General features: G+C 37.1%; 1 protein-coding gene across 2 annotated transcripts in view; it reads right to left on the reverse strand.

Annotated features, from left to right (window-relative positions):
• Window positions 1–22307, reverse strand: part of CDH12 (cadherin 12) — a 157251-nt gene that overhangs the window by 45724 nt on the left and 89220 nt on the right. For both annotated transcript variants that reach the window (XM_035561663.1, XM_035561662.1), the window contains one exon: window positions 17189–17356. In XM_035561663.1, the coding sequence (XP_035417556.1) occupies window positions 17189–17356 (168 nt within the window). The remainder of the gene's footprint in view (window positions 1–17188; window positions 17357–22307) is intronic.

Consider the following 22307-nt stretch of genomic DNA (forward strand, 5'->3'; position numbering starts at 1 on the left):
ATTGCTGTGGATTTGCTGTGCTAGTTCAGCATTATTCAATTTTTATTGTCCATTTTGCCTATATAGACTACTAGGTCATTTTGCTATTCAGGTACATTGAAACAAACCTGAGTAACAGTCTTTTGTTCCCAAAGGTCCTGAAAAACTTGTTATCTGCAACTTCTAGGAATGATGGGACAAGAAGCTTGGACAAATGTATACAGCAACTGATTACACTGCTCAAACATTTCTGTCAAATTTTGCAGATTCTCCCATGTGACTTCTCTACTTACAAGATCTTTTCTTCTAGTTCCATAAATCTCTTTTTAACTTGTTTGTTAAGTTTGGTGCTGGCTTTTTAAAGGATGATTGATATGGAATGTACCAAAGAAACAAGCCCTAAGAAACTGGACTCTGCAAGTAGTTACACTTCTGCAATTTCAGCGAATTTCATTGCATGCATGTCCAAATATTTTTACATATAGGCAAAAAACTGGCAATGCATATTACCTGGTCAAGATTTTTCACTTTGTTACCAAAGAAATCTTAAGAAAAAATAACAAATTTTAAATATTATTTTTAGGGCCAAAGCTCACGTGCCAGTTGACATGCTTAACTTATGCAACATAGCACAATTAAATTTCACCAATACACTACCAAGAATCCAAAACTAGAGAAACCCAGTGATTACATAGCTTAAGACCAGCATTTAGACATTCCCTTACAAATCCCGTGTAGTGCCCTATGTGACTCAAGCTGTGAAACTTGCATGGAGTTTTAGGTTGAGCGGCATCAATGAGGATGATAAAAATAAATGAGTGATGATGCTGTTGAAGCTTTTAGGCTGAAATGACTGATTGGGATTATTACTGAGCCCCAAAAGCATTCAGGAAGCTGAAGTGGAGGTGAACTAACAACTAATACACGCTGCTGCACAGTTTCTAAAATGCAGACAGTTCCAAAGAGCTTAGTGGGAAGAAATCAAAGGTAAGTGACAGGTAATCAGTCATATTGACTGAAATTCAGCACACATTTACAGTTCTTTTGACACAACTAGATTAGTTCTAGTTCTTAAGACTCAAAAGCTGTTCTGGGGCTTGATTTTCACTTACAAAGATGTTTTTTTGTTTCTCCACACCTGCAGTTTATGGGTATACCATCACTTACCAGAAAGGTTTTCAATTCCGATGAGAATAAGAAATGAAAACCATCATTACATCTCATCAGTAGAACAACCATTAGGAAGTAACCCAGGTTAGCATCTAAGGATGTCAGCTAAATGCATCCTTCAAGCAAACTGCTGTAAATCTTACCTGAGCTTTTTTCTAATCTGTCACTATATACATACTGAGTGCACATAAGATTATTCTCCCATTTCTTTGTCTATATATGTTTTTAGTTCTTCTTTAAAATACTGCATTGCAATTAATCATGATAACACTTTATAGTTATAGCCTACAGCATTGAAATCCAATCATTTCTTTCTCTTTGATCAAAACCCTTCATGTTTTCTCAGGAAAAAAAAAAATCAATAATGTATAACATTAAAAATTTTGCAAAGCTTAAGATCAAAATTAAGCCAAATTTTTCCTTTAGCAAGAAAAATCACATAGATACTAGAGCAATTGTTAGCTTAAATTACCAAGGCACTTCAGTTTTTATCCTGGGCAGGTCATAAAGGCACTTATTTCTGTCTGTTTTAGGAATAATCCCAAATCAGTAGTTCACGTTTACCTGCCGGTGTTTCAGCAATAGTGTAATAGCCAAAACAAAGGATACTCTACATGCAGGCAGTATACAGGCATACTTGGTATACTTAACCTGTTACACTGGCTACTGCTAATCAACCTATTGTGGCATCCAATGTGCATGCTCCTAACACAGGGAAGATGTGATAGCACAGCAGTGAGACGTACCAGTGCCCCTCCTCACATGCCCTGCAGAAGGCTGGGAAGAGAAAGGTCGGGCTTTGTCACCTAGTGCTCTGGTACACATCATGCTAGAACGTCAGTTAGGGCAAGGCTTCTCCCATTGCTGAAAACAGTGCTCTGAACTAGGCTTATGGCTTCATTAGATACAGCATAGCCATTCTTAAAAATACCTCCTTCTCTGCTGTGGGTCCCCAAGTCCACAATTAACATGATCTACATCTCTCTGGACTGTACACTTTTAAAACCTGCTGAGGTCCTGGATATTTAAGTCTCCCCAGTACTTCAAGATAAAATGAGTAGAAACAACAGCCGTTTGGAGTCTTATCTTGCCTAAGGTGTGGGTGATCTACATAATGGAGCTTCCCCACAGCTGGCAGCTCCTGAGCCAGGACCCTGCCAGCCCCTCAGGTGAGCTAGCAGACTAACTTCCTGAGGCTGTCCTCTTTCCTCCCTAAAGGAAAAGAAAAATCCACTGTACCTGGTATTGCTGTTTTGTGTACTGAAAAAAAATCAGTTTAACCATTTGCCTTTTTTTTTTTTTTTCCCACTGAAAATCTGTGGACAGAAAGCAATCTAAAAACAAACCTCCACGCTTCATAATTCCACAGGGCATACATAATATCCACCAAGATGGAGCAAGCATTCAGGAAATAGGAAATGCCGGTTATTTTCTGAGCTGAGGATCTTCAGACCCACAGCTTCTTCTTCAAAATAGCGCTGGATTCAGCAAAGACAAAAGAATGTTCTATTTAAAAGGAAAAGGTAGAAATAATTCTTGAAAAAGTTTTTTTCTGGAGCCAAAAAGCCTGTTGTGTGACTGCCCTAACACCCAGGCATTAATAATACTTAGTTTTGTTTCACAAATCTTAAATTATCTTCTGCATGATGGCACAGTTTTAATGGGAGGGAAAGAAAATGTTCATTTCTAGAACTTCCTTATGGTTGTAACTAAGGGTTTCTCCTGAATAACATGGAAGTGAACTCTGACACACTGAAGAGACCAAATGAAGATCCTGAGTAACTATTTTAATAATTTTGTTATTGCTATGGAAGAAAGATACCACCATTATTACTTCCCTTTCTGCTCCTTTTGCTCTAAACAAGAGCAACAGCTACATGTTTATTTGTGCAGGTCTGACTTTCTCAGTGCATTTATATGCTAGAAGATGTGCTTCTGGGATCTCATAGGACATATGGAGAAAAGTACTTTTAGATGACCAGTTTCATTGTATATCACCACCAACAAAGAAATGTTCTGCTAATATCCAGTCTACTGTGATTGAGAAATTATTACCAAACAACAAAAGTCAGTAAAAAAGGTCAAAATAGAAGGAGAACAATAATTTATTTTTTCAGTATATTCTAGAAGCTTGAATCAAAGGGTTTTTTAACTAAGTTATATAGTGGTTATAAAGAACTATCAAGGTGTAGGCTGATTTACAGATAGAAAAAGTTTTCAGGAGAAAATATTTTCCCTTTTCCAGAATCCCAGCCAGCATGTAATTGGCATTTATCATTTAGGTCTATTGGTAATATTCCAGTGATCCCACTGTCACCATGAAATAAATCAATACACTTATTTCCCCTATAAAAATTTTAATTGCATGGTAAATGTGAAATGTTAACATGAGAAAAAGTATATTGTTGAAGATAGGACACAGAGTTTGTAATGCTGTGCTTAACATCTCTGCTTCTTTAACATCTTGCAGGAGCTTTTTGGTACTACTCTGGCACAAAATATAATAACATAATAACACAATTTTACTATAATTCATTCACTCTTAAGAATGTGGTCCAACCATTTACTTTAAGATCTAAGCCAAGTGCTCTAAATCATTGGTACTGGAAGAATCATTTTTCTCTCCATCGAGTAAGGAAATTAGGCCCCTATCTTTTGTCTTCTGAGTCACGCCTAAGTTACATGAATAAATTCATCTAAACAAAATATGTTCCACATCTGTATTACTCAGAAGACTGTTTGTGAAGCTTTTATTTGCACAAAATCATTGGGTGCATCTTCTGCAAATAGTTTCCCTAAAAAATACGTTATTTTTCTTCACCAAGTTGGCAGAGGCTAAAGCAGAAAATGTTTATTTTTAAAGATAAAAATGAGAAATCTTGTAATACAAGTACAAAACAGATTATCATTCTTTGTTTTAGGTTTTGGTTTACTGTGTGCAGTTTCCTTGAAATATTTGTGATTTAATGTGTGATATAGACCAAAAAGTAATGATACAATGGGATGGCAATTGGTATCATGCTTCATGTCTTTTATACTTTATAATCACAGAATCATAGAATCACAGAATGGTTTGGGCTGGAAGGGACCTTAAGGATCATCCAGTTCCAACCCCTGCCATGGGCAGGGACACCTCCCAACAGACCAGGTTGCCCGAAGCCCCATCCAGCCTGGCCTTGAACACCTCCAGGGATGGGGCATCCACAGCTTCTCTGGGCAGCCTGTGCCAGTGCCTCACCACCTTCAGAGTAAATAATTTCTTCCTTGTATTTAGTTTAAATCTCTTTGATTTTAAAGCCATTCCCCCTTGTCTTATCCCTACCCTCCCTGACAGAGTCCCTCACCAGCTTTCCTGTAGAACCCTTTAGATATTGGAAGGCTGCTATAAGATCTCCCTGGAGTCTTCTCTTCTCCAGGCTGAACAACCCCAACTCCCTCATCCTGTCTTCATAGGAGAGGTGTTCCAGCCTTCTCATCATCCTTTTGGACCTCCTGTGGACCTATTCCATGAAGTCTATGTCTTTCCTACAGCACATATGCTCAATTTAGTAAAACTGATATTTAAAGCTTTCAATTCAAGTGCCTGAAGGTGTGACCTCTACATAAATACTGTTCCATTTGCAAGGAACTCTGTGGATGGTCAGTGTTAATTTATAGATAACACTCTTGGGAATTTTAGCAATTATGTTCATAACATCAACAAATTTGCTGTGGAAACTACTGAGAAAAAAATAATGGTCTTGAATTTGAATGAAAACTTTTAGAAGGGTTTCTCTAGAGTATTTCTGTTATTTTCTTTTTATTTTTATAGATTTAGTTATGCAAAAATTAAACTAAACATGTATTTTGGTCTCAGATACTCATTGGCTTTAATTTTTATATAGAAAAGAGAGTTTCAGAACAGCTTGGTATCTACAGCTCCTGCTGCTGTCAATAGGAACCTCTGAACTGTTGCAAGCACTTTAGGGGCATCTCATTTCATGCTTTTACAAGGAGTAAACACTCCTGAAAATCTGATGACAACTATGGTTGTTAGGTATTCCTGAAAATCATAAGCCTAAGCTACTGTGATGATAATTAGATAATTACGTTTCACTTCACATTGCACTGTAGCCTCTAAATTTTCAGGAAAAAAAAAAAAAAAAAGCTCACCATAGTTAGAAGCAGAAAGGCAGTGTTGATTTCTTACTTGGACATAAGGCCTCAGGGAAACAGATGCTGCTAGAAAAGATAGTGACGGAGCAAGTGACACTGTCATCTGCAAGTCACTTTGCAACCAATTCTTCATGCATTGCAAGGCGACCCCACACTGTTACATCTGTAGCCCTGGCTACTCTTCAGTATCAAAGAGCAAGCGGAGATGCATAATGTTTTTGAGCAGTCCCAAGGTTACCATAGATAATTTCATTCGTTGCATCTAAATACTTTTTGTGTTTTGAATGAATAATTTCTTCCCTACTCCCCACAGAAAACACACAGGGGTGGAATGAATATTGTGATTCCTGCCAAACGTTGTTGAATTTCTATGAACCATATTTGTTTATACCTTCTATACAGAAAGCAGCAGATGTAAAATACAATTATTAATGATAATAATCTACTATGATGATAATGATGTGTTTAAAAATAATTAAACCATAAATCTTGCTGTTAATGATCAATTACCACTTAATCCTAATGATAGGAGAAAATAAATTGGATAAGTGCAGACTAACAGGAGAATTTTATAAGCGGTATATAATATTTAACTTCTAATCACAGTTGTGCTCATTTGTTTTTCTTGGACTATTTCTTACTGTGCCGTCAGAGCATTACATTTTACCCATTGACGAATTATATATATATATATTTAATTGTTTATGAAATAATACCAAGACATAGCTATATTTGTTTACTTGCTCTGCTTTGCAGCTGAGGGTTCAATCATTCTCATTTAGAGCTTTGAAGAGGTTTTATTTCATTCAGTCAGTACTCCAAACAGTCCACTAGCCTTTATAAGTTATGCATTCTTCAGAAAGTTAAAAAAATCAGTGTCAGTATAAGCGTAGCAGACATAATTAAGAATTTAATGTTTTGAGATTCTATGGTAACTCAATATTTAATTCTCAGTTTTATTATATTATTATTTTTTTAATATTATGCCTTAGTTGTTTTGTTTTTTTGGGGGTTTTTCTTTGGTTTGTTTGTTTTCTGTCACCATTCAGTCTCAAACAAATGCTTCTCTCGTGAAGATACTTTATGATCAAGATCATGCAACAGTGACAGCTACCAAAACAAAAGAGCTTTCTAGGGAGCTTTTACTAAGAATGCATCCACTTTCTGGGGCAAATCTACTCTTAGTGAAAGTGCTTGAAGAATTCTGATGTGGAAAGGAATAAGAAAAAAGAGAAAGTTGGCAAAAATATAAACAGAAATTGAAATTTGTGTTAACTCATTCCTTATGTTGCACACACACAAATAGCAACAAATGCCTGCAAATTGTCAGGTGCTATGCCTAAAGGGAAGCTGCATGGACTTGACTGCAAATCACAACCTCAAAAAAGCTACAACTGCACAAAGAAATTTCATTTACCTAGCTATATTCTGTGGCCCAGAAGCTAGCTGGTATAGAATGGCCTATTTCTATGCTATTAAATTCTCTTACCCACACCAAAATAGGTCAGTTTCGTGGAAAGGGATTGCAGAGAAGAGTTCCTGATCTATGCTAATGCCCCTAAAAGCCCTGAGAAGGCTTTTCTGAGAAAGCTTTATGTGATGTTGGCCAAAACTGTGCCAGGGACTGTCCTAATGTTATCAGTATGGACGATTTATATGTTCAGGAGCTCTCCCTGACACCGTCACATCTCTTTAAGTCTTCAGTGTGAAACAAAATGATCTGTTGTGTACCGTTTTCTCTTAGTCTAAGTAAAAATGTCTATTCGTACTGATTATGTGGTAGTGTAGTCATTTGTATGATTAGCAGGCAAGCATGGTTAACACAGGTGGGTCAAATAGAAAGAGGATGAAAGCATCACTGTGATAACAGTGCAGTGGACATACCAAGCACAATGGAGATATAAAGAGGGATGGTTATAACCCGTGATCTCAGTACAGCAAAATGCAGAGAGACTCAAAGCTGGAAGTGGCAGCTTCTAGGGTAAAGGAATTTATTCTTTAACAAAGGATAATTATGTCAGCTGCATTATTAGGGAGTTAAAACAAAAACAAAAAACACCTGGGGAGGAGAAGGAGGTGGCCATGCTGTAGTTGTAAGATGAAAATGTGATGAAGTATTAATTTGTGCCTTAGGATAAGGCAGACAAGAGTGCATGCTGAATATTAGGATAGATAAGGCAAGGAGGAAAGAGAAAGAGGAGGGGGAGATGGAGAACCCAATACTACAGAGGTATGCGATGTGGAAGGAAGCTGGATCAAAGAGGAATTACCCTAAGTCCTCCTCTGATTCGTCTAAGAGCACTGTGCAAATACTGGTCTGCTGACATTTATTCATGCACTCAGTCATGCTATTTGACTATTGCTTTGCTGGTGTTAGGGCTGTAGTCAAGTGACTCGCTGGTATTACAATCCAAAATCATAATGACCACTGCATGGCTGCTGTTTTCATGGTCAGTTTATGATTACATAGGCCTTTTTCTGGATCCTTTGTATTGCTGCATTGCTGTCTTCCATCACACCTTGTAATGGTTGAGTAAAAGATATGTTCATGCAGTGTTAGTTCATTCACTGGTAAATGGAAATCAGACTTGTTTAATATTTTCTGACCAGACATCAAAAGATTTAAGCTTGGTTTACAAAACCAAGCTGTTGCTAACCCATTTATGCCTTATGGCATAGGGGTTAAAAAATTAACAGCAGATTGAGTAGACCAGGATTCAATCTTCACTCCCTTTCTGATTCAAAACAAGGTCTCACTTGGTCTACTACCTAATCGCTGCCTAGAGGCTAGTCTGCAATGAGTCTACCTGTAATGTGTAAATAGTTACCATTTGATATAAAATAAGTCATCAGTTGCCAGAACTGAATTAGAGCATCTTGTCTGCTTTGCAAATTCCTTAATCAATGTAAGATAGACTCATTTTCATTTTTAGAGCCAATGAAGGTACAAGTGTTGTATACTAAGCTCAGCTTTTAACGGGACTGTCAGAGAAAGCCATATTTCCCTATCTAAAATGTCTGATTTATTACTGGGAGTGATCTGCATTGTATTGTTTTGTAATCTTTAAAAACATATCATCTAAGCAACTTCTCTCTTATAGGCCACTCATCCAAAACAGTGGGTTATAAGATTTTTTTTTTTCTGCCTGTGACCTTTTACTTGCAGTCTGCATCTGAGCCCAATTTTATAGCAAAATCTGAGGCAAGACTGGTACAAAGCCACATGAATGCAATCTGCCACATTTAGTTTACTGAGAGAAAAAAATTGACATGCTTTTATATAGTAAAACCATTGCTAAGTAGTGTGTGTGCAATTTCTGCGGTGCACTAGGTTTCCTAGAGATAATTGAATATATATATATAAATAACTATGATAAGAGTTTTCAATCCATATGCATGCTTAACTATGCACAGGCAGGCTATTCCAAGTTCAGCACTTGAATTTCTTTTCTTCCAGAATATTTCTGTAGTGTTTAATACTTGGAAGTAAATGTATGAAAATATTCCACTTTTTTTTTTTTAAAAAAAAAGAGAAAATAGAACAAGATAACATTTCATCTAGATAATAGAACATTCAAGTAGCACACAAAGGTTACATAACTAAGCAAAAAAAAAAAAGTTCATTTTTATAAAGATGTTTTTTTCTTGCAGTGAAATTCCTGAAATTGTATCAATAAAGAGTATTTTTTTCCTGATCCATGAATTGTCCTTTTTGCTGACTTTTGTGTTTAAGATTTTTTTTCCTCTGATGTCTCCATTGGAGAATTTAATTAATTATGTGAAATGCATTGTACTGGCCATTCTTGAAATCCAAATCCAATTAGCTACAAACTTTCTACAGTACTGACAGGCAGATGATGTGCAAGGTCCTAGGACTGATCCTGCAACCTTGCCTTATTTAAGATGTCCTTACCAGAAAGATGAATAGTTGAATTTCTATTTTCAAGCATGTTAGCATTTCTGGAAATCTGCCATACTCTTTTATGCAAACTAGATAGATTTCTTCAGGATGCTTTTGGAAAGACGAACGATAGCAAAAAAATGGCCCTTGTGATGCCTAGTCATTGCTCTGCGGCTTTTGAAACATTTTGAATGGGATTTCCAAACAGCCCTGAGAAGAAGATGTCTTTTGAGAATCAGAGAGGTGCTCTTCCCTTCCCTTCCCTTCCCTTCCCTTCCCTTCCCTTCCCTTCCCTTCCCTTCCCTTCCCTTCCCTTCCCTTCCCTTCCCTTCCCCTTCCCCTTCCCCTTCCCCTTCCCCTTCCCCTTCCCCTTCCCCTTCCCCTTCCCCTTCCCCTTCCCCTTCCCCTTCCCCTTCCCCTTCCCCTTCCCCTTCCCCTTCCCCTTCCCCTTCCCCTTCCCCTTCCCCTTCCTCCCTTTCCCTTTCCCTTTCCCTTTCCCTTTCCCTTTCCCTTTCCCTTTCCCTTTCCCTTTCCCTTTCCCTTTCCCTTTCCCTTTCAAAAAAAGACAAGATGTGCACAGGCAGACAAAATTCAAGTATCATGTCCAAACCTTAATTCATTTAACTTCCATTAAAAATACTTTTCAATCATTCCCCAACAGTACTGACTCCTACTGTGAGTAGGAAATGATATGATAAAATATATCTTTAGTCAAACAGTTCTTCTAAACAACAAGAAAAGTAAATTAAGGGAGTATCAACACCTTAAAAATAAAACCAACTTACCACTGAATTCATAAGACACTTGAGAATGATCTCTTATTTTCAAATATCAGAATAAAAACTGTACACATTCTAAAATTTATCTGTATTTCTTTTATATTAGGGCTTTATCCTCTGTAAGGATATTTATGTCATATTAAAATTTAAAACATGTACTATTCCTTTGACTAAGACCACTCCCATGTGTTTTTATTGCTTAGCATACAGAGGTTTATTTCCCTAAATTGCTTTCACAGTCACTTTGTCATCAGTAGTAAACAAAAGAAAGAGACAGGAAAACTGAAGCACAATAACCTTACAAAATATGAATCCACCACTTCACCTAATTGCTTTGATTCCATAAAGTATAATTTATACCAACTAATTATACAGCTTTTGTACTTAAATGTTGAAGTAACTATAAGCCATCCATCCTTTCTTGAAGCTTATTTTAAGAATTGGAAACATGCCACAACTGTCCTTTTGGCTAGCTCAAAATGGTCTGATACTTGATGCATTAAGGCTTAGCCCATTAGCTTCAAGGATGAATGTACTGAGTTGTCTTTTTACTTATCAAGTGTAGCTGAGAAAGGCCACCAGTTGCCTTCTGAATCAAGATGCATGCCTACAGATAAACAGCTTTTATCCACTCTTCTCTGTTCAAAGGCAATGTTTTGTTATATCAATTTTTTATTTAATTACTTAAACATTGTTACTATGATATGAAAAGTGCATTCTGCTTCATTCTTTGCTTTATTTTTTCTGGCTTTGGCATGAATCAAGTTTTGCAATTAAACAGGTATTTCAATATGTACAAACAAGTTCTGTCAGTTCATCAGCACACCAGTACATCTGGGTGATGAATGGATTGGGAGCATCCCCGCAGAGAAGAACTTGGGGGTGTTGGTGGATGAAAAGCTCAACATGAGCCAAAAATGTGCACTTGCAGGCCAGAAGGCAAGCTATATCCTGAGCTGCATAAAAACACGTGTAAATAACATGTCAAGGAATGATTTTCCCCCGCTACTCTGCCCAGGTGAGACCCCAGCACAAGAGAGACATGGACCTGTTGGAGCAGGTCCAGAGTGGGACCACAAAGATCATTAGAGGCCTGGAGCATCTCTTCTATGAAGAGGCACTGAGAGAGTTGGGGTTGTTTAGCTGAGATAAGAGAAGGCTCTGAGAAGACCTTATCACATCCTTCCAATATGTAAAGGAGGCCTACAGGAAAGATGGGGAGAGACTCTTTAGCAGGGAGTGTAGTGATGGTTTTAAACTGAAAGAGGATAGATTCAGATTTGATATAAGGACAAAATTCTTCATTTTGAGGGTGGTGAGGAACTGGAACAGGTTGCCCAGAGAGACTGTGGATGCCCCATCCCTGGAAGTGTTCAAGGCCAGGTCAGGTAAGACCTTGAACTAGTGCCACAGGGGTTGGAACTAGTTGATCTTTAAGGCCCTTTCCAACTCAAATCATTCTGTGATTCTATGATTCTGTACCTCTATGACATGATTTTACCGTCATTAATGAAACATGCACAGTAATGCAGAAAAGTCAGTGTGCCTAATGAGGAGTCAGGCAAGACATATATAAAATACTTCTTGAAACAAATTTCTATGAATAAAATCATTGAAATACATTTTTTCTTCTAGTTACCAAGAAAATATCAATTTTTGAAGTCTCTCAGTTTTCTGAAATGTGGGCCAGTAGATACCTGCAGGTCAAACAACTCTGACAGAAAGATATAGTATGTAGAGGTTTCCCCTTTGTTACACAGGCATCTCGTTACTGTGAGACATGCAAGGTGGGAGCTCCCCACTGAATACGTTCAAAAGCACAGGTTCTAAATAAAAAATTCCATGTTCAGCAGGATAGTTAGTGAGAGGTGTTTCATCACTGGAAGCTGATATCCTATCTGAGCCTGCCTGTCTTCTTAAAGGACCCTCGATGAGATGAAGGTGTTCCATGATGCTTTTTTTTTTTTTTTCCAAGATTGTAATATATTACTTATCAGTGCAGCTACTTCAAAGTATTAATAATATATGTTCTCCCACTTCTGCTGTGAAATCTTTTCAGCCTACCTGAGTTCAGAAAATAAACGCAAACTTCATTCTGTGATAATGAATATCTTCTTATTCGATAAGGTATTCTATAGCATTACCTGTTTGGTATAAGCACTTTGTGAAAGAGTGAAGCAGTCCTGATGAGATGCAAAAAGATTTAGCCAGTAGCAATCAGTGTTAATGGACCTTCTGCCCCCTTTCTAAGCCTGCACTTGGACTTTCTGGCTTTGTTGACCAATGATGAAAAATGTGATACTGGAGGTCTCAATTCCCACTATGAAGAGTGAGATCTGTAGGTCCGGTTAGGCCTGAACTTGAGAACTTGAGACCTACATGGACCTGACAGTAAAGTCATATTTTTCACATAAATTAAAATTCTGCATCAGTATCCTTTTAGCTCAAGCAAATAACAAACTAAATTTCCTGGCAGGTAGTTACTTTTAATCACTGCAATGTTTTCAAAAAGCAAAACTAAAAATCACGTTTACTATATTAGAAATAAAATTTATAGACAGCTTTTTTTTTTTTATAATTATTTTTGTCTAGCTGCAATTAGCCATGAGTCTTTGTAAATTTCAGGCACACTATACACCATCTAACATACCAAGTGGGATGGGCTGAGTAAATCACTGTTGATCAGGATTTTTGCTTTCACTGCTCTGATTAAGAAGCAGTCCTTAGTTTATATGAGAATATAAATGTCGATAACACGTCTGAAAAAAAAGAAAATGTTTCAGGTAACTGTCTGCCTTAATCAAAGTTGTTCCAGTACAATGGAGTCCCCACACTGACGTTTCAGCCTGTAAGCCATGCTAAACCTTTATTACCTTCAATATCAACATGAACCCCCAATATTATTCTCTTCTGTTTTGTTGAGAGTCACTGCTATAATTCAGCTTCTGCGATACTTGATATAATAGAAAGAAAAGATTTTAAACCTTATTAGTGTGCAAAGCAGAGGACAAGCTTGGTCTCCTGTGGTTTTTTTTGCACCTTTATAGCAACAATTGGACAAAGATATCACAGCTACAGTGCATGCATGAAATGAGATCTCAAGCCTACCTTCTTCAAAGAGGAAGATGTATTCCACAATTCCTGTTTCATGAAAACTGACATATGTGAGGCTTGTGTGGTTTTTTGAAACACGGTACTAGATGAAGACATACAATGAAATAGAAAATGACTAAAGCCCTTGACAGCAAAGGAAGTCAAATGTACAACTGAAAATCAGACACAGGAAAGAACATTGGGCCCAAGGAACTTGCCAATGCGCTGATTTTTTTCCATTTCCAGGAAGATGTATTATTTCCTCTTGTGCCTGTGATACCTTTCCAGCGGCAGGGGGTTGAGCTGAAAGGAGGAGACAGATTGCAGTGGTAGGTGGTCTACCAACCACTGACGATGAGGACAGTGGGAACATTATTTCAAAGAGACCCTCTAATGATCTGCTTGTGGACCAGAGCTGGAGCACCTCACAAGTGTTATGACAGGATGTGAGAATGCACAAGGAGTCAACAATGACTGTAGTCCATGTGAGTTATAGCAAAATAAGGTAAGTCTGGACTGAGGTTTTGGGGCGAAATTTAGGCTGGGAGGCAAAAAGCTAAAGTTAAGGGTATCCAGAGTAACATAGTGTGAAACTGTCTCATTATTTACAGTCAGGGGAAGAAAGGTGGAAAGGCAAAGCTTTAATGCCTAGCTACAACAAAGGTGAAAGGAGCAAGGATTCATATTATCAGAAAGTAAAGACATTTGCTAAAGAATGGGTGCCTGTAAAGGTTGTAAGATCATTTCATCCACAGGATAAACAGGCTTCATAAAGTTTAAAAACTTTCCTATGGTCATTGTGATTCTAGCTTAAGCATTTAAGAAATTTACAGGTGCAGAAAAACACAGTTGAAAAAAAAAAAAAAAAAAAAGCTAAAGCACGTTGTTCAGATAAAGGGTGAAGTCACCCGAACTCTGCATTCTGCACTAAAGAATGCTACAGAAGATTATAGTAGTCAAGCAGAAAATGCAGAAACAGTAGATCAAACAAAATCCAATTTAGGGTACAGTAAAGAGGAGAAAAAAAACTACAATATAAAGACATAGGCTTAGAATGGGAACTAGTACGTGTAGCTTTAATGCCTAATGCTAAACAAAAGTATCAGCATAATATGCATGCTAGAAATCTGAAGGAAAGAGGGAGATCAGTCAGGCAGTGTAGTAGCAAGGAGCAAACTATGCAGGAAAGGCAAAATAGATGTTATCAGTGGAGGAATGGTAGCTGTTAAAGGAAGTTCTACATCAAATAAGACTTAAAGAAGATAACATTATTACCACTAGCTAGTCAGCAGAATTTCTGTAGTTCATCTAAATTTTGCAGCAAACATAATGAGTTTAAATTCAATATCTGTGCAGGAGCAATAAGAGCCAAAATTACATGATAGCTGTCCCCAGTTAAATAAAATAAAGGGGGATGATAAATAAAACTGAGGGATATTGCTGCAAAAAATCTGAATGGGAGAGCTGAGAGAGTTAAATCACTGCAGGTGGTGTGGATGCTATTTAGGGACAACATTTTGAAGACCTACAGCAAATGCACAACACCTATTAAAAAGCATGTCAGTGAGGATAAATAACATAGCTAATAAAATGAAGAACACATCTTTCAAAGAAATGAAGTTGTGTCTCAGGGAGGACAATAGAAAGAGCCATAAAATCTTCTTTATCTATAAAAACAGAACAAAGAAGACCATAAATGAGTTTGAATAAATCTCTGGAAAACAAGCTAATAATAATTGTCTTTTAAAGACAACTGAAAGCAAAAGCCTGAGAGGAACTGTGTAAAGCCAGCCTAAAATCAAGATACAGAAGAAGCACTCAGAGAAGATAAGATCATGAGTGTAAAACTTACTACACTTTGTGTGTGTGTGTGTGTTTGTTGTGTGTGTATGTTCAGTGTAGAAAAGCTGGGGAATTCTTCTATCCTGGAAATCTTCTTTAGGGGAGATTCATGAGAGAAGGTTAGATTAGCTACAGACGCACACAATGGACAAATCATTGGGATTCGCTGCTATATGCCCAAGAGCCTGAAGGATGAAATAAGTGAACTATTATGATGGGTAATATCTTGCTTCAAACCACTGTGGCACATGAAGACTTGGAGGTGCTAAAATAACACTGACTTTTCAGTGTTCACAAGTCTTTTTTTTTTCAAAGATTTTCAGGGAGTGCTAGAGAATGAAAGATGGATATGCCTGACATGCGCAGGGCAATACAATATGACCAGAATTAATGGACTCATGGATAATAACCCCTACTGAAGAAAACTCAACACAGCTGTTCTAAATAAAGGTCATGTTTTGCAACATTCAGAATTATTTGAAGAGGTCAACATGCAGCTAGATGCAGGTGGGGATGGATTCAAAGGAAATTAGAGAAAGCTGTTGTGGAATATATGTTTAATCTGTGGAACTCACTAGCATAGAATGTTGTGGACTGTGAAATTTTACATGAGTTACAAAGCAACTGGGCAACTTGATGTAAAAAAAAATCCATTGAGGGTTGTTAAATACAATAAATACCTTGAGAACTGTGTGCAGTTTGTGGCACCACAGTATGAAAAGGACATAAAACTATTAGAGAGTGTCCAGATGAGGGCCACAAAGTGTCTGGAGGGGAAGACGTATGAAGAGCTGCTGAAATCCCTTGGTTTGTTCAGCCCAGAGCAGAGCAGGCTGAGGGGAGGCCTCATGGCGGCCTGCAGCTTCCTCACAAGGGGAGCGGAGGGGCAGGCGCTGAGCTCTGCTCTCTAGGGACAGCAACAGGACCCGAGGGAATGGCATGGAGCTGGGACAGGGGAGGGTCAGGCTGGGTGTTAGGGAAAGGCTCTTCACCAAGAGGGTGGTTGGGCACTCGGACAGGCTCCCCAGGGATGTGCTCACAGCACTGAGCCTGACAGAGTTCAAGAAGTGTTTGGACAATGCTCTCAGACACAGGGTCTGATTTTTGGGTGGTCCTGCATGGAGCCAGGGGTTGGACTCAATGATCTGTATGGTCCCTTCCAACTTGCGGCATTCTATGGTTTTATGATTCTAAGACATCATCTAGACTAAAACCGTTAGAAACTGAGGAAATTTTCTGGATTATTATTATGTGTTTGGTCTGTTCTTATGTATATCCTCCAGATGTCATTGTAAGAGACTGAAGACAGGGACATATGGACCTTAGTCTTAGCATGGTCATTCTTCTATTCCTGCAGAAATGCAGTATAACAAGGGAAGTCATAACGAGGGAAGGAAGGAGAAGAACTTTCTTTTATATGAAAGAAAACTGAAGTTTTGGATATGGTTTGGTACCTAGGAAGCATCTGTAATACATGAAGTGGGATAACAATTCATGTGCAAGAAAAGAGCTACAAATTAAAAAGCAGCCTTGATCTTACTGTAAATTCATGCTAATGTTCTAACATTATTGCAACAACTTTTTGGAGCTAATTGTTTTGGTATAGTTATCAAAGTTTATGCTTGATTAGTGTCTGCATTTCAAAGATACAGAACATACAAAACTTCAGTGAATTGAAGGAGAGCAGTAAGTGACAATCCTTTTGCTAATTACACACAGACTATGAAACTTTAAATTAGCATATTTCTGAAAAGCCTCATTTAAAGTAATTGATATGAAATGCTATAAATTGCTATGGAAGATTGCTATTTTGAGGGTATACATATTTTCAAGGACAGACATAATCTTCTGGGCCAAGACATACGAAAAATCTGTACTTGTTTATCATAATGCTTAGCATGAGGCAGTTCTGCTCTGTCTTTTGCACCTGGAGGTGTCAGGTTATAACCTTCTGTCATTTGAAGGGGATCATCCAGTTTCCCTTAACAAAATAGCACTTCCCAAATCTCTTTTAAAGTGTAAATGAAATGAACTCTCAGACTGAGTCTGATCCTACGGAACTATGATATATTTCCTTTTAAACATTAAAAACTGATACTCTCAAGTGTAACTTCGTATTATTTAAAAAAACAACAACAGTATATTCTGATTTTTTTCATCACATACTTTTCTTCTTCCTGGATCTCGAGTCCTTATCTAAAGGATTTTTCACATTAATACTTTCACTCATGCTTATTTTGAAAATTAATGCATTTGGAATACAACCTACTCTTAGGAAATCGGGGTGGGTTGTCATTGACATCCGTGAGAGTTATGTTTACAGTGGTGGTACCCGCTAGTCCTCCCAGCTGTCCTCCCATGTCCTTGGCTTGGATGAGAACTTGATATTGTTCTTTCACTTCTCTGTCCATATTTGGCAAAGCTGTTCTTATTACACCTAAGAAATGGGAAACAGAAAGAACAAGTAAACAAATGACTGTGATTGTAACCTATTACATTTTAATATTGGATCTCTTAGACCAGGAATGTCTCTCTTCATAAAGGGTTGATAGGAGAACAGTTCACAATAAAACACACAAATCACTTGGGCATTTCAAAGGTGTACTCCTAACCTATTCAAACCATTCAAAATGACTGCTGTGCCATTTTGAGCAGGTCAGAAATGGCTGACAGAGCATAGTGCATTTTCGCTAGGGATGTGAATGGTGTGAGTGTAGGTTCGCCACAACAGGACCAAAGAACGCTGTATTGTGCAGAGTAGGGTTGTGTAGGAAGAGATGCCAACCTATTTCAGAGCCTACATCTTCCATTGTTTCAAACCAGTCACCAGCCATCACAGTCAAGCTACTCTAGGCCAAAAAAATATTTCTTCTGTACAAAAAGACATCTTCATTAGAAGATTCTCCTTTTTCTTGAGAAAGCCTTCTTGATACAGCACATAGATGCAGTGAAAACTTTCAGACTTTCCTTAAAGAAATTTAATCAAAATATCATAGGAAGGAACTACTTAGATGACTCTTAATCTTTCGTGACTTTGGACAGCTGGTGGCTCAATACATATGCCATAGTATCCCTCCTGATATGTTAAGAAGGTATAAAAGAAAAGGAAGAATTATAGAGACAAAAAGGTAATACTGATCATATGATTACCTTATGAGGTTGTGAAAATTTTGGGGCTCTTGAGTCTTCCTCTTAAAACCAAATGTGTAGCAGTATTTTGTATTTTTTGTCAAAAATTTTTAAGTGCATATTACATTGCAAAATGCTATAAATTTAGCAATAGTCTTCAGAAAATGTCTAGGTTCAGATTGGTGCAGGTAGCATGTGCAATTAAAAACATATTAATTGGAAGCATTCTCCTCCTCTAAATTATTATTATTTTAGAAAACACTATTTTCTAGTACTATCCTGTTTCATTTTAAAAGCATTTTTCCCCCCAGTGTTATAATGGATCTTGAATGCTAAGAAACAAACTTGACACCTCATTCTTATTTTTCTGTCAACTGACTGCTGCTATGTTAACAAGTAAGAATAGGAAATACCAGCTTATAGTATTTGTTCAGAGCCTAAAAATAACTTTGACCCAAATCTACTCTTTATGGAACTTGTTACAAACTCCTATTAAATTGAATTGTATAACAATTTCCATTCTCTTCACTTGTAACTCTGATTATGTTAATAACAACAGTTAATAATAACTACTATTTTCCACCTCAGCATGGCATTTACTGTACCGCATACATCTAGAATATGACTAGCAAATACTTAATAATTAGATACAACAACTCTATACTTTTGAGCTTTAGAAAACAATCACTAGTTTTCATTGTTTTGTTTGAGAAAGAAATCTTGAATTGCAAAACTCCAAACTAAAAACTTGTTCATATATATATTTGTAAAATTTGAGCAGCATACTGAAAAACTTAGTGGTATCATAATAGGCATCATGAATGTAGCAGAACCATTAAGAATTCACGTGGAAAGTGATATTAATAAAAAATCTTTTTGTAGATAAGATGAACATTACTGTGTATCCTCTTGAATCTCTTAATTAATATTTTTTGTATTGTGGAGAGTGTACATTCCACAGTATTTTACAACATCCCTGGTATGCTCTGCTAAGGAGCCTAGAACTGTGAGAATTAAAGACTTTCCTTGTTATACTAGCAAAACAGAATAACAGCAAATGGAAAACATTGAAAATGGGCAGATAGTGTGTTGTGAGCAGGAGATGAAGGTCGCCTGACTTTTATACAAGTTTTAGATGCAAATGAGTGGCTTTCTCAGTTTGAAATATTCCTGAGGATCTTCAGAAAATGAAGAATTGACTATCATTCTTGCAGTAAAGTTCCCAGTCGCTCACTATTTATTCCTGTCTGGCAGTATAAAGGTATTCAATATTTTTTCTGTAAGAAGTCTTTATCTCCAGAAAAAAAAAAACAATGAGAATAATTGTTATGTCTAACAGTTCATAGGCAATTTTCCCTTCTCTACCTACTCTATTTCAAAAGCATAGTAAAAAAAAAAAAAAAAAAAAAAAGCTATTTCTACCAAAATCATCAGCTAATATAGATTGGATAAAGATGATTTAAAGTTATGTAACCACGACAAAAGAGAAAAATAAAATGGAGATGAAATCCATAGGAAAGAAAAGACTACAGACTTTGGTATTCCAACTTCAGCTTCACAAAGAATAACTAAACATTAAACTAAAGGGTTATTCTAATGTAGAAGTGACACGTGAAGAACACATGACAGTGTTTTAAATGTTTTTAAATCCTTCCATCTTAAGATTTTACAGTAAAGACCATTCAGCTACAGAACTGACTTTTACTTTCTCTCTTGGAAAAATCATTATCAAATCCACAGAAAAACTGCTTCTCAATGTAGCTGCTGAAGACTGAAAATAATAAGCATGTTACCTCAGCCAGAAGATAATACTCTGCAAAGTTACTGAGCCATAATTCAACAAAAGATGATTCACTTATGTGGAAAAGAAAAAACAGGTTTTGTGAATAACCTCTTGAATAACTATTAATGATAATAGTCCTACTGAAACCAGTTTGGATTTCAGGAATGTAACTGAGGTCAGAATATGGACCAGAATGAACAAGCCTAAGACAGAATTGCAGACATCCATAAGAATATTGACCTTATAAACACATCAGAAAATTGCGTGGAAAGAAGGTTGGGAAAAAGATGTTTGAGTAACAGAACAGAAAATACAGAAGAAAGATTGCCTGAAGAGAAGTGTTTTATGTTAAAGAAACCTCACAGTTTCTTTAAATATCAGGTGAGCAATCTCATAGCATTGGAAAGTAACCCCCACGTATAAGATTTGAGGCCTCAAAATATGCCACTCCAACAGCTCCTCTCCAGCAGGGACTGTAATGCATTTAACCTTCCTGCAAGAGCAATAAAAACTAGCTCTCCCACTTTCACATAGTTGTGCTTACCTTCAGCAGAGCACTGCAGAAAATGAGGTCAATAAAACAAATGAGTAAAAAGGCAGCTGTGACATTCAGTCCCATAAAGATTAGAGACTATTTCTAGATTAATATCAGAATAAATTATCTATCAAGAATGACTTGAGACAGGAGTACATGTAAAGTCATGTGCATGCCAAACACAATCTTAATTTCACATATAAAAACTTGGTCAGCATTTTGACCATTACCACTGTGCAATGAGATCTTGAAGTAGTACAAATTTCTACAAATTTATCAGTTTTTGTGTGGTACTAGCTAAAAAGTAAACAATGTTTGGAACTGTTTGGAAAGGAATAAAGAACAAAAGAGAAATCATTAAACCATTTTAGACATCAATATGAGCTGCCTTTTTGAACACTGTGTACACATTCTCGACCTTTGATTTTGAAAAGGATAGAGAAGAACTGGGGAAAGCCCAGAGGAAGCGGAGAATCAATGTTACGGAATGGATTCTGTTTAAAGAATTCTTCATTCTGGAAAAGAGACACCTAGGGGAGAATACAGTATGGGTTATGGAGTCACGGGGAACTTCAAAATAATAAATAAGAATTAACTGTTCACTGTCTCTTGCAATGTAAGAAGTGCATTACAATGTAAGGGGAATGTATGAAACCAGTTAAGAGGTGTCTGGTTTCAAAGACGCATGAGGAGCTGCTTTTTTTCATTCAAAAAAATGTTTTCTGTGGATTTTCTAGATGCTGGGTGTGCAGATATGATGCACTTGGACAAGTTAACTCTACTGGAAAGTAAACAAGTTATGGAGGAGAATTCTTTTCAGAATTTTCAGTTACATGGACACTGCTAATCACCCAGGATTTCTTGAAGGAGAAATTGATGGAGACTACAAGAGTAGTCAGAGGATGCCCTACTAAATTCTTGCCTGCCAAGAGCTAAGCAGGCCATCACTTATGTTAACATGATACAGGGCAGGATCGACCTTTGATCTGGCCAAGTATGCATGTTCTTATGTTCTTTAAATAATTACAAGGGATTGTCTGAAAATTGTCACTAGAATGTGACAGATGGCAAAGAAAAGCCAACAACAGCAATCAAAAAATTGTTTATCCATTTGCCAGTAGTTCTGAGTTTGGTCTGACGTTTTGTACCAAATGGCTTTCTTCCCCTATCCTGTCAAAAACACTTAAGGCAGGTTTCTGGTGGTAAGATTTTGTAATAAGAACTACTGTATTGTCTCCCCAGTTATAAAATAAAGAGTTCAAAATGTCTGAGAATCCATATAGCTGCCCAAGACTTCTGGATTTTAGAGCAAGTTATTAAGCAGTATCCTGTGCATTATTATCCACTTACTGTTTACCTCTACAGTAATTATTAGAGCCAGAGGTAATTCTCATATCATAACATTTCTAATAAGATGGGTATTAATAGCCACGAAACACCGTGTTTGTATAATGATCTTGGGCTAGTTGGCTGCAGACTATAACCTATGGTCCACTCACTGTTCACTGCTGAGTAATAGATGAAAGCACATGATACAGCCATTTAAAGTGCCGTGGAGGTAGAAAAAGTTCTTTCTTAATAAGCATTACTTTTTTTCTTGGGAGACTTCTACTAGAACTCCAATTGTGGCTTTCAGTGAAGGTCTTTCTCACCAGTGAATATGTTTTCATTCTTTACAAGACAGAAATGAAAAAAAAAAAAAAAGTATAAAGGTAAATACTTTTCCCTCCCCCAAGACACTTGACCAAGTCACATTTCAGTTTTAAAAGTAAAGTTGCTGACTGCAAATTGCAACACAATCTCCAGCTAAATGGAGCATGTGACAAAGGAATGTGCCTGTTGAGATGCACTAATGGCCTGATGTGGCTCTCACCTCCAAGCTATTGATTGATCAGGGAGAAAGGCTCTTTAACACACAATCTGACATGTGAGTACAACTTC

The sequence above is a fragment of the Cygnus atratus genome, chromosome 2, assembly GCF_013377495.2.
Source record: "Cygnus atratus isolate AKBS03 ecotype Queensland, Australia chromosome 2, CAtr_DNAZoo_HiC_assembly, whole genome shotgun sequence".
NCBI classification, from domain to species: domain Eukaryota; kingdom Metazoa; phylum Chordata; class Aves; order Anseriformes; family Anatidae; genus Cygnus; species Cygnus atratus.